This window comes from Salmo salar, chromosome ssa06, assembly GCF_905237065.1.
Source record: "Salmo salar chromosome ssa06, Ssal_v3.1, whole genome shotgun sequence".
Classification (NCBI taxonomy): domain Eukaryota; kingdom Metazoa; phylum Chordata; class Actinopteri; order Salmoniformes; family Salmonidae; genus Salmo; species Salmo salar.
Genome location: NC_059447.1, coordinates 30,825,202 through 30,838,304, shown reverse-complemented (window position 1 = coordinate 30,838,304; position 13,103 = coordinate 30,825,202). Strand labels below are relative to the sequence as shown.

The 13,103-nt window shown below is 40.4% G+C and overlaps 2 protein-coding genes across 2 annotated transcripts; one reads left to right on the top strand and one right to left on the bottom strand.

Annotated features, from left to right (window-relative positions):
• Positions 1 to 1,031: 1,031 nt before the first annotated feature.
• ppct (Phosphatidylcholine transfer protein) lies at positions 1,032 to 7,139 on the bottom strand. Its single transcript, NM_001141138.2, is given in 6 exon segments — positions 1,032 to 1,896; positions 2,438 to 2,505; positions 2,679 to 2,850; positions 3,264 to 3,343; positions 4,697 to 4,814; positions 6,980 to 7,139. Coding segments are annotated over 6 exon segments (648 nt in total). The 5' UTR covers positions 7,109 to 7,139; the 3' UTR covers positions 1,032 to 1,815.
• A 1,270-nt stretch (positions 7,140 to 8,409) lies between these two features.
• Positions 8,410 to 11,604, top strand: LOC106606948 (transmembrane protein 100). The gene is made up of 2 exons (XM_014203443.2): positions 8,410 to 8,797; positions 9,999 to 11,604. Exon 2 carries the CDS (start codon positions 10,100 to 10,102, stop codon positions 10,529 to 10,531), a length of 432 nt encoding a protein of 143 aa, XP_014058918.1. The 5' UTR covers positions 8,410 to 8,797; positions 9,999 to 10,099; the 3' UTR covers positions 10,532 to 11,604.
• Positions 11,605 to 13,103: the final 1,499 nt, after the last annotated feature.

Sequence of the window (13,103 nt, the reverse complement as noted above, 5' to 3'; positions counted from 1 at the left end):
TTTAGTTTATTTTTTGAACTAGGCAAGTCAGTTAAGAACAATTTCTTATTTTCAATGACGGCCTAGGAATAGTGGGTAAACTGCCTCGTTGTGGGGCAGAACGACAGATTTGACCTTGTCAGCTCGGGGAGTCTAACGCTCTAACCACTAGTCTGTAGTGTTTCTGTTTGTCAGTGATGTTCATCAACTTGTCAATATTCATGGTTTCATCTCACCCTCTATACCTGTAAATAAATACTCCCATCTTCCAGCTGAATCCTGCCTGACTCCTAATGCTTTGCAGTTAGCACCCCACTGACAAGGTAGGGTCCACTTTCTCACAACCTGAGAATAACATCGCTTAATTACAACTAAACTCCTATACCACCTATGTAGCCAGACAAATTCTATAGGACTCACCATACTCATCACCATCACTGTTCATGAGTTTCGGTTTTTCCGGCCTCTCGCGGATTTTATGCTGTCGACGAATTTTAAGATAAAACCTGCAAAGTAGGCCTAGACTGCTAAACCTAGGCTCTACCTTTTTCAGATGATGTCAAGAAATACCCTGTCAATTTATCTTCAATATAACTAGTTTTTAAAAAACACAGCAGTGCTTCCGGTGAGAGAATTGAATTAACAGATACATGTATCAAATTTGAAAGGTCAAGTAAAGTATATCAACTTCATCACGCAACATCAAGGCCGCGCGGCGTGAACATATCATTTTTACCGCAAGAGGGAGCGCGAGCCAAAGAAACAATGACTTTCATTTGTCAACGTCAAAAGGTGGAAAATACAAAAAATTTTTTTAATTGTGTTCGATGAAGGTGGTAGTCCTGTTTTGAAAAGCATCTACGGGTTTCAGTCAAATAATGCATGCAGTGCTTCATCTCAGCCGTCATTTTATTTATATGTATTAGATAGTAATACACACTGTATCACCTCCATAGAACTGGAGGCCTAACTGCAACCACACAAGGACAAAGAGGTATAGGCCTAGCTCTCGAAGATTCAACATATGAATAATTAACTTAAACTATTTCATTATCGTGTTTTTTTATTTATTTCAAGTATCACAACAAATCAGTGCAGGCAACTTTTAATAACAGGACAAAATCAGATTTTTTTAATGTACATTCAAAATGTCCATTAGGGAAATACAAAATAAAAATCTAGTCTGCTTTCGATTCAGCCTTGCTTGCCTAAGCAACAATGTTGCATTGTAGAGTACAGAAATCATTCCTCAATAGAGCTGCTGAGAAACTAATAATTCACTAATTAATAGGCTGATGAACAGTAAAATTAAGGTTTGGAAGTTGATTTGATTTCAGTGCTTAATCACAAGTGCAAAAATGCATATCATTCATTGACTGAACATTCATACATAAAAAAAAAAAGTATAATTTAAAAAACACACATTTGACCATAACAAACAACAGGAAAATAAAAGGAAAAGCCATTGTCGTCAAAGAAACAGTACTCGTTAAAACAGGGGGTAGATCACTACAGATCTCATCCAAGCCCTAACCGTGGGCAAGCCCGAAATGCAACATTTACATAGGAGTAGGAATTCAGTACCAGATAACTTCAATTGAAATATATATATTTTTATACATCTAATAACTAAAATACAGTACATGCCCCAGTCAGTACCACATCCAGCTGCAGATTACACCAACACCACTTTCACCTATTGACTTCGTAATAAGTCTCCAACCATACCCAAAACACCCACAATGGCCCTCAGACACCGTAAGTGTAGACTTTATTGAACAATGGGCTGAAAAATGCAATCCTCATGGCTTTGATGCGACTTCCCACCAAGGGTGTTCATTTCTTGTTCTTCTGGCAGTAGTTTGAGTAATTGCCACAGGCCTTCTGCATGTCTGTAAGGAAGGCAGGCACTCCACTCTGTTGAAACACAGGGAATAGCTGCCTTTGTCAATGAACGTCATGGATAGACTAGCAGAGTAGACACACCCAAATGGGGCAACAGAGAGGAACCATTGGCATCCTAACACAAAACATCTGCTTGAGATTAACAGCGTGAATAAAGCCTTCCATTTGAGATAACAGGGCATGCTTTGGGGCATTCAAAACTGGCAAGTAGATATAAATGTGAGTAAACAAACCGTTTTCTTAATTCTATAGTACTCCTTTATTATTACTCTACTATGAATATGTCAGCCATCCCACCAACAGAAAAAGATGAGCTGCTACACTCTTAGAAAAAAGGGTTTGAAAAGGGTTCTTCGGCTGTCCCCATAGAATAACCATTTCTGGTTCCAAATAGGACACATTTTGGTTCCATGTAGAACCCTCCGTGTACAGGGTTCTACCTGGAACCAAAAGGGTTCTACCGGGAATCAAAAAGGGTTCTTCAAAGGGTTCTGCTATGGGAACAGCCGAAGAACCCTATTAGGTTTTACATAGCACTCAGGTCTGAACTCACCTTGGCTGCCCAGTTCACAAGCCAGGTTGGAATATTACCACCAGGGTTATCAAAGTAATTCATGAAGACTGAAAGAAAACAATGCAAATGTAAATGGCTGTCAATTAAAAGCAAGTAACTTCACAGACAGATCCACAACAGATTCAAGTTCACAACTGAACAGTTTCCCCTATGGACATTTAAAATGGTTCTACAGGGATGAGTTCTGATTGAATCTGGTGTACTCTAGAGTGAGCAGTACCTTTAGTGCCACAGGCACCATCACTCTCCATGGCCACAGTCTGCTTGTAGTCAATCACTCGCTGCACCCCACTCTTCTCTGGTAACGGGGACTGTGGGGAGCTCTTAGCCAGGACCACCCAGATCTTCCTGCTGTCCACGTCAACGTCCCTCCGCTCCCTGACGTACACGTACTGAGGTTTACACTGTTAAAGAAGCCTGGTAGAGATAATATGGTCTAATGTGGTCCACACCTTGTGACTGGATCAGTTACTCCTTGAGAAAATATACCGTCCCGTGTTGTCGCCTAAAGAACAATACATTTCTCACGTTACTCTTAATACTATAAACCATACTTGGTTTCACTTCACCATGTCAGACCCATTGTAAATGTGAAAAGGAGGAGAGAGAGAAAAGCAAGATTGAGACATTGTGGGTGGGTGAATACATAGAACAGGATTATGTGATATTCTATAGTGAGTATGTATTTAGTAAAAACATTTAAACAAAAAAAAGCATAGGCCTAATTGCTTTTACTGAGAAACATGATGACCTGATATTATCTACAGGTATTATTTATTTGGACATTTTACTTCATTAAGGATACGTCTCTGTTTGACAGAGGAAATGGGTATTTCACCTCCCAGTAGATTGCTGAATGACCATCATAGTCCTTCTCATGCAGCTCTACAAACACAAAAAGGCACACACAAAATAAAGCAGTGCTTACATCATGAAACATCAGTCATCTATTATACGATAAGCATTATACTATAATGTCATATACTATTCATTACATGATTAAATCATACACTGGCTACACTTAGCACCTTTTTTTCTATCTAGAACCAAAAAGGGTTCTTCGAATAACCCCTTTTGATTCTAGGTAGAACCCTTTTGGGTTCCATGTAGATCCCCTTCCACAGAGGGTTCTACATGGAACCCAAAAGAGTTCTACCTGGGACCAAAAAGGGTTCTCCTATGGGGACAACTGCAGAACCCTATTTTCTAAGAGTGTGTACAGCGCACATCAAGATACAATCACATGTGCAAGCAAAGACACCAACAGCACTTTCAGAATACAGCATCTATCCAATCTATTGAAATGGCCATTTTATTCAACAGCAAAAAGCTTGACGGCAGTCAGAAGCTGAAGCCAAGGATGTGTTTCCAATAAAAAGCCCACTCCACCCTCTCACGCAACAAGTCTCTGAGAGAGGCAAATGTTACTTCAGTTAGTTATCAATTCCAGGATATCCATAACCCTGTGTCTCTTCTTGAAAAGGACAACAGTACAGTATTTGGAAATCCCAAAACAAGATATGGCCAATGATTTAGGCCTACCCTGTTAAGATGGAACCTGTTGGTCATTTCTCAGAGGGTCGACGAAACAAAAACTACATTTTCAAGATACAAGCCCTGAAAGAACATCTTCAAGTTCCCTTGTTTGTTCACAGTCTAGGCTTAAATGAACATTGGATTAAGCACGTTAATACACAAAGGACACAACAACATTAGCCTATGGCTATACCAGAGTGCTAACTACCCAACTACGACATCAATAGCTACAGTCTATGGCTAAATTCAGGTGGACAGACATGTTACCTGTTGGATACTTTGGGGAGGCAAGAGAGAATAAAAGATGAGAAAAGTGATTAACTGCCAAACGCGCCCTGTGCTCTTAATGTGATCCTCATGAAAACTGAGATAAAAGGGATTATTGGTTATGATTGGTTTGATTGGGATAGAACAGGAGTGAATGGAAAAGGACAATGGAAAGGTGATGGGCTCATTTTTAAGATAATTAAGTAAGCGTTAAAGGGGCTATACATATGAACAATAACACATGCATAAGTAAGCACCATATAAAACAAGCATTAATATGCAATACCATGTCATCAATACTCAACCAAACTGACAGAATTGAGTTGCTTATGAATGTGTTATGAGTCTTATAAATGGCCCTTATTAGGGGTTGAGTGCGACAAGAGGTTTGAATGGAAGAAAGTCGATCTAGGGAGAGTTTGCGTTACTCTTTACCTTTGACATATCCATCCCATTGTTTCCGATAGGGCAAGTCCATGTAGACATCAGCACACAGTTCTGGAGTGCAGGTGGCAAGCACTCCAAAGACTTTGTACTCATAAAGTCCAGTTTCCTGTGAACAGCATATGAAAGAAGTTCTCTCTTCCAAATATATACCACACCTACAATGTAACTAATCCCATACCACAGGATTATTGCCAGTTGGAGAAACATGCAACCCCAAAAAATGTGCTGGATTTGCACAGGATATTATTCTCCAAAAACTTGAGCTGGGGATAGAGTTAGGCAGGGGGTTTAATAAAAAACAAACATGCATTCTGTGAAAAGGTACGGTCTGAGCATGCGTTAAGTTCTAGGCTACAATTTGGCACACCATACCCAACAGACGCAGCACAAAATGCAATATTTGGCATATTTCTGAGGGTGCCATTCATCCCACTATCTCTAGCCTACAACACCATCGTTAAGTTTGCCGACGACACAACAGTGGTAGGCCTGATCACCGACAACGATGAGACAGCCTATAGGGAGGAGGCCAGAGCCCTGGCCGTGTGGTGCCAGGATAACAACCTCTCCCTCAACGTGATCAAGACAAAGGAGATGATTGTGGACTACAGGAAAAGGAGGGCTGAGCACGCCCCCATTCTCATCGACGGGGCTGTATTAGAGCAGGTTGAGAGCTTCAAGTTCCTTGGTGTCCACGTCACCAACGAACTGTCATGGTCCAAACACACTAGGACAGTCGTGAAGAGGGCATGACAACGCCTACTCCTCCTCAGGAGACTGAAAAGATTTGGCATGGGTCCTCAGATCCTCAAAAAGTTCTACAGCTACACCATTGAGAGCATCCTGACTGGTTGCATCACCGCCTGGCAACTGCTCGACCTCCGACTGCAAGGCACTACAGAGGGCAGTGCGTACGGCCCAGTGCATCACTGAGGCCAAGCTTCCTGACATCCAGGACCTCTATACCAGGCAGTATCAGAGGAAGGCCCTCAAAATTGCCAAAGACTCTAGCCATCCTATTAATAGACTGTCCTCTGCTACCGCACGGCAAGCGGTCCTAAAGTCTAGGTCCAAAAGGCTTCTTAACAGCTTCTACCCCCAAGCCATAAGACTCCTGAACAGCTAACCAAATGGCTACCCGGACTATTTGCACTGACCCCCTCACCCCCCCCCACATTTTTACACTGCTGCTACTCTCTGTGTATTATCTATGTACAGTCACTTTACCTCTACCTACATGTACATATTACCTCAATTACCTCGACTAACCTGTGCCCCTGCACATTGACTTTGTACCGGTACCCCCTGTATATAGCCTCGTTACTGTCATTGTTGCTCTTTAATTATTTGTTATTTTTCTGTTTTCTTAATTAGTATTTTTTTTATTGTTTACTTAAGTTTATTTAGTAAATACTTTCTTAACACTTATTTTTTTCTTAAAACTGCATTGTTGGTTAAAGGCTTGTAGGTAAGCATTTCACTCTAAGGTCTACACCTGTTGTATTCAGCACGTGACAAATAACATTTGATTTGGATTTTTCTTTTAAACCTAGCATAAAAGTGAATCCTTGTACCTGTGTGGGCAAATAGTCACAATGTTTGCCTTGGGGTAAATTGAGCCAATTGAAGTGTTTTCTTTCCAGGCATAATGCACGGCATTATCGCTGGGATATGAGGTAACAACAGGGCCTGGCCTATGTTAAAAAAAAAGGAAAAAAAGAAATGTGTTTTTTGGGTGTTAAGCTTTGTTAAAATATGCTTAAAATGACTGAAATACAAAAAAGCGATCGTAATTGTGTTGAATTGCCGAGGTAAGTTGTGCCAAAAGGCCACTTTTTTTTATGGACAAGCTACAGTATGCTTTCAAAACTATGTTTACATGATTTCTGAATGGCTCAACTTACCCCACTCTCCCCTAGCTTACTCCATCATCAATATGACGTTTAAAACACTTTAGTTGATGATAACTAATAGCGACTTCCGCATTTTGCCAGTGGGCCTGCTGCTCGAGTCTAACGTAGGCTACTCACAAAATCTGCTATGCTATTTCGTCCTTTTCGACGTGAAAATAATACAACGTATGAAACGTGAAAATAGTCTACGTGCGAGCACATCCAACAGATCGATGCCAGTGCGTCATTCAATCACGCCAATCCGCATAATCACAATGAATTAACTATCGCTTCGCCAGCTAACGACGCTAACCGTCGATAAGCTAACACAGCAGTTTTCACTTTCTATTCCTGTCTCAAAACAGTAACTTAAATGTACCTTGTCATACAGCCGGTAGATTTTGACACCCATTGTCTCTGTGAAAAACTCCCACCCCCCCTCCAACTGAGGTTTATCTAATTCCTTCCATGCCTCCAGAAAATCCTCATCTGTAAAGTGCAGCGACATGTTTTCAAACCGTGCTCTGACATTTGATCATGTGATCTAGGACTCCGTGTGTGCGCGTCAGACGCCGTGCGTGCGCTGAAGTGCGTCAGTCATTCCAGTGATATACTTAGAATCACTATCTATTTATTTTTGTGATTGAAATTGTATTTTGGATTTAAACTGTGCGTGTGTGTGGTTAATGACTATCTGCACTGCACTGTAATGTTTTTGGAATGCTCCTCTGTCTATCCCACCTCCAAATTGAAGTGCCATCCAAGGAAAAATATAATTTGGAAGCACTGACCATCTCCAATTACAATAGATAGGAAACATAATCTGTAATGCTTTGTGTCCTCCTGGTGCCCTGTCTCAGTTGCTTGTTGATGATTACTCTGAGGTTAACCACTCCCATTCCATTCAGAAATCCCCAAAACTGTAGGCTATTTCAAATATAGGATAAGCTACATCTGGTGGTTTTAATAAAATATATCAATGCCTTTAGGAACTTCCAGAGGTAGAACCCTGGATCTGTGGTTTAGCATCCTTTGCAAACACACCAGGCGAATTCAGCATTTACATATGCCACTGATTGAAGGTAGGCCCAAATGATAATCACTCTAAAATATGTCACTCCATAAGTGCCTCTGAGGGATCGTTTAGAGACATGTCATATTACTAAAATCAGTTTTCCATCCGGACAGTATATGGTCCAGCTAAGGGTTGTGGAAGAGCCATGATTTCCCGTTGCCACTGTCTCTTTTTGGGAAGGGATTTACTGCAGGAAGGAAGAGACAAGACAACACCCCGTATCATATTACCATGTGTCAGATCTGTCTTGGGGAGCACTTGTGTTACAGGCAGTAGGCATATCCCATCCACATGCCCTGGTGGCTGCCATTGGATCATAGGCATAGCATGGGTGTGACAGCATGAATTTCCAGACACATAGGTCCTATGAACCATGGCCCCAGTTTGATAGACCATATGTCATTCATCTTAGAGAGTCCCTTGTTTTAATTAAAAATAACCAAACATGAAGATATGTGCATGGATATTCTTGTAGGCTCAAGTGTGTGTTTGTATGTTGTATGTTTTTGTATGTTTGTGTGTGTATGTTTGTTTGTAATGATGTGATAATATTATAATATGTCAACTGCTATTGCTCATCTTCGTATTAGCCAACATCTGCTTCAAAGGCCTAGGCTATATAAATGTGTCTGGACATCCCAACAGCTGTGCTTCGTGTTGGCCCTGCCTTAGTCAAAAGAGGTTAAAAGGTCCCCCCTCCTCTGAAGCCAAGATAATAATACAAACCTGTCGCCCGCTTTTGGTTCACCCCACCCCCATAGCCACCGATATTCTACAAACGTGCTTGCAATGCAAGAAGATGGCAGTCAAACAGTCGTTTTCTTACACAGGAGGAAACGCACAGGGGACATCCGATGAATGGGAGTCAAATTCCAACACAACGTTTACCGTGCTAGCTGTAGACTGGCTGAGCGAAGTGGAGAGTGAAACTGTGTTCTGGACCAACACATTGAATCTGGCTTATAATTTAATGTACATAAAGACCGAGGGGAGTCCCACTTGTGTCGGCTTTTGAAAGTATACGGCGTTACTGGAATACAAAAGCGTATTACAGTCCATGTTTTATTCATCGATGGGCAAAACCACATTTTAAACGGTGCGGGCATGGAAAATGCGTGCAAGGTAAGTTTAAACACTTCGTTAGACACTTATCGAACATGCTGATTTTTTTTCTTCATCACACAATATTCACTGTGTGTTTATCGGAAGTTGGTCCACGCGTAAAACTCGATCTCTCCAACCCAAACACTTTTCCTCATACATGATATGTTCCCTTTTATGTAATCATTATAATAACTTCAGATAACGTGTTTATATATGGTAGGTAGACTATGTAGTCATCGGAATTATAGCCTATGCATGTGGCACAGCTAAGGCTACAATATTTTCTATTACTAACTTTCTAGACCCATTGAAATTCAATTCAAACATAACACCCCTTACAGAAAAACCGCATGATTTTACATGTGTAAAATCACATAATTTCACATTAAATTGTACATGTGAAATCATGTGAAAAATTGTTTTGGGAACATTTCACATGTGTAATTTCATGTTATCTATCACATGTTGCTTTACTTGTTGTCATATGTTATCACATTAACTTCACATACTATCACGTGATCACATGAAAACATGTGTTTTTGGAACACTTCACATGTTCACATGTGAAATTAATGTGTTTTTTCTATCAGGGACCTCATCAACAAAGGTTACTATAATAAAGGACTAGGCCTACTACAATAGATAGGCTATACGTGAAATATATTCCATATAGAATATCAATTGCAAAAGGTCTACAATTTTGCACTAGGCCTATTAGAGTAATACATTTCTAAGATGTTATGACATGGACTAATGTTTTATAACAAGCATCTTGAATGACATTTTTTATTATATTTTCTAAGTTTGCGGACATGGAGAAACAATGACTGCTTGTGAAATTGCTGATGATTTTGAGGCTGCTCGCATTACACGGAGTAGTTTGTAATGCCATCTCCCACGCTCTCCAGGGAATGTGACAGCTTGTGCAAGGTTGAGTGGTTCTGCGTCATTCAGCCAATTTCTGACTTTGCTGGGCCAGAGGCTAGCATTGTGCAAGGAGGTTGCCTGGAGTTACTAAGTGCCAAATGAAGGCTCATGTCTTAAGCTGTCAACAATTCCGACTGAGGCCATGTGCATGCACATAATAGCTACTTAAATGATTGTTTAGGCCTATTTTATTATGTCCAGTGAGGCTACAATTGGGCAACATGTTGAGGAACATATGGATTTTGACACTCCCTTCAGCATGACATAACAAATGATATATTTCTTCACATAGATTGGGACACGCTGACAGAACAACCTCAGGATATAAAAAGTGAAGACCCATCTGTGGTTAAAGTGAGGATCCATCTGTGGTTGGAAAGAAGCAAAACTTTGATGCTGGATCCTGCGATGCCAGAGGAACCCAGTAAAGACACCATGACAGTGCCAGCAGCCCCAGAAAGAGCTGTCGTGGAGAAGGCCAACATCAATGACCACACTCCGACTGTGACTATAATAGCTATCCCTTTGGTCACTGAAATCCAACTGAACGCGGCCACAGGTGGTGCAGAACTCTCCTGCTATCGCTGCACGGTGCCGTTTGGCGTGGTCATTCTCATTGCCGGTATCGTGGTCACTTCTGTGGCCTACAGCTTCAACTCACATGGGTCCACCATCTCCTACTTTGGGCTTGTGCTACTATCTGCTGGACTGGTGCTATTGGCGCTAAGTGTGGTATGCTGGAAGATGAGACTTGAGAGAAAGAAGGAGAGGCGGAGGGAAAGCCAAACGGCACTGGTCGCAAACCAGAGGAGCATCTTTGCATGAAGGGAAAGACTGATCATCAGGAGAGAAATAAGTCTGTGATATGTTTGGGTGCAAGAGGAAACAGAGGTAGTGATGCATTTGAAAGCGGAGTGGAGACAGCTGTACCCAGATGTTTTCATGACTGACCAACGTCTATGTGGTGGGTCGTTGACCTGCAAGGCTTTGACCTCAGACTGTCTCTAGGCTAAGCAAGTCAAAACGTCTTAGCTTTCATGAAGTTGTTGGGTTTTTAATCTGTCAAACAGACTGGTCACATCTGGGAAGCTGGGCTGACAGCCAAACTGAATGTATCAAAATTAAGACAAATTACCACTGTACAAAGCAATGGAGAGGATGTTTCCCATTAATCTACTGTTGCATCTGGTGGCTTAGATTTACTGGGAGGGATAGTGGTCTGAAAGGAGGGGGACATGGGAAAATCCAGAACAATGAATCATGCTTCATTTACCATGTTTTAGGCATAACATCTCTCATAAAGTCTGATTGTTCCTTTTCATTTCACACATAATTTTGTTCAATTACCTGACATGGGAATATGGTACTTACATGTTAGTATGTAATGATATATATTGGCATTATGGGGACACAAAAACGTGTTGTTTTTGTTTGATGTTTATTATCGTATTCTCTGAAACAAGTCAAGCTCAGAGATAAAGTCAGTTAGATGTCACACAGTAATTATGTATAGTACCAATGATGTACCTATGATGTTATAGGTAGTATTACATTATGAGGGAATATGATTATTGACTAAATGTAACTTGCATCAAATTAACCTTTATTAAGTATTCTCTGTAAGCACTTTGTTCCACACCATGACTAACATGGTGTTCTATGTAACTATGACGACAAGATTCTTTGGAATTACTAGCATCTTGCCACAGTCTTGTTGTCACTACAGTACTTGCCATTGTCAGTAAATGTATTTCATATATTGAGCGATATGAAATGGTCTAGTATTTTATTCCACTTTATTATAATCATTTTTATGTATGACTTCTCTGTTAACAGTACATCAATTGTTAATAGGTTATAGTGAGGTTTAATAAACTCTCATCCATATTTAAACATTTCATTTGTGTCTGTTTTCATGATCCAAAGGTTCACTATGTATGCACTCTGAAGAGAACAGCTGATATATAGGGGAGAAGTCGAAGTGTTCCATGAGACAGTCTGGCTCATATCAGCTATTAGCTTGACATATCAAATGAAATGATCTTTCTGTTTAACACAACCACACATGGTTTATTTCGCCGTTGGGGTTTTTTAATGACTGAAATGACATAATAGAATGTCTCTCACTTAATGTATTTGTCAAAGAAGAAAGAGTAGGGCATAACTGCTAAAAGCAGTTAAGTGGTGTGACTTGAACATTCAATAGTGAATTGAAGGAAGTGTGTCTTTCTCTCCTGACGTACACCACTAAGTCCAACTCCTTATCCTGGGGTTCCATTGTGTATTCAACCTTATGCACTTGTTCTGCCCTTTGTTGATTGTTTAAACTGCTTTGAGGGCAGGTTTGCCTAGGATTACATTTCATTAATTTGCAGTGAATGAAATGTGTTCGTGATAAGGATAATAAATATTGTTTATGTATTATATAAATAAGTTACAGTAGTAATATCTACTTAATATTTGTTCTAAAATTACAATGTATTAACTATTTGTTGTTGTTTTGTACCTCTGTCAGGATCAAATTGTGTAGCTGCCAAAGGTGACATCACTGTATGCTTTGACAGCTGAGAAATCACTTCCACCGTTTCTTCCACTATATAGTAAAGTCCAAATAATCTACATAACAGTGGTCAGTTGGCCAACAGAATCAATACTTCATTCTACCTTCCAATACATACATTCCCAAAGGTAAAAGGAAATTGAACTCTCCTGTTTGACTTGGTTTAAAATAGCACAGACGCGGAGGTATATTTATAGGCAGCATTTGCGTTGCTATGCGTCCCTGTGACACCAGACACTACAACTAAATGGTTTGCTTGCGTCAGAGGAGCACCTACAACATACTTTGTCACTTTTGAGGGCGAACCTTACCCCACGCATAGGGAAGCTCCTTATAGGGGGAGAATGGAGTCATTCAGACACCTGACTCTGAGACCAAATGTTAATCACTTAGTAAGATGTGTCCTTTTTCCGCATGACATTTTACCAGCAGCTAGGGCTAATATGCAGTGAAGTTGGAAAAAAGGGGTGACCTGATATGGGATTTAACAAGTGCTCTCCACAACCGTACCCTCTTTCTGAATTTGGTGTACGTCACTTTTTTTGTTCCAGGGACTGCCAAGCAGATAATTATGTTTATGAATAAGACAAAAATGAGATTGGATCAAATTATTTTAATTGAATTGAAGAAGCCCATAACGGCTAGCTGTTACAAGCCAGAATGGGATGAGCACAATTAAAAGTAATGAGGCAGACATTACAGGGATCCTTTTCAGTCAGTTACTTCCTATCAAATACTTGATAAAAAAAACACCAGAGAAGCATGACTTAACCATAAACAGCTTGAAATAATCAAAATATGTGGTACCAGAGGAGCAAAGGGCTTATTTATTACAGC

Excerpts from the sequence above, each read along its gene's own strand:
- LOC106606948 (XM_014203443.2), top strand. The coding sequence starts at position 10,100 with ATGCTGGATCCTGCGATGCCAGAGGAACCCAGTAAAGACACCATGACA.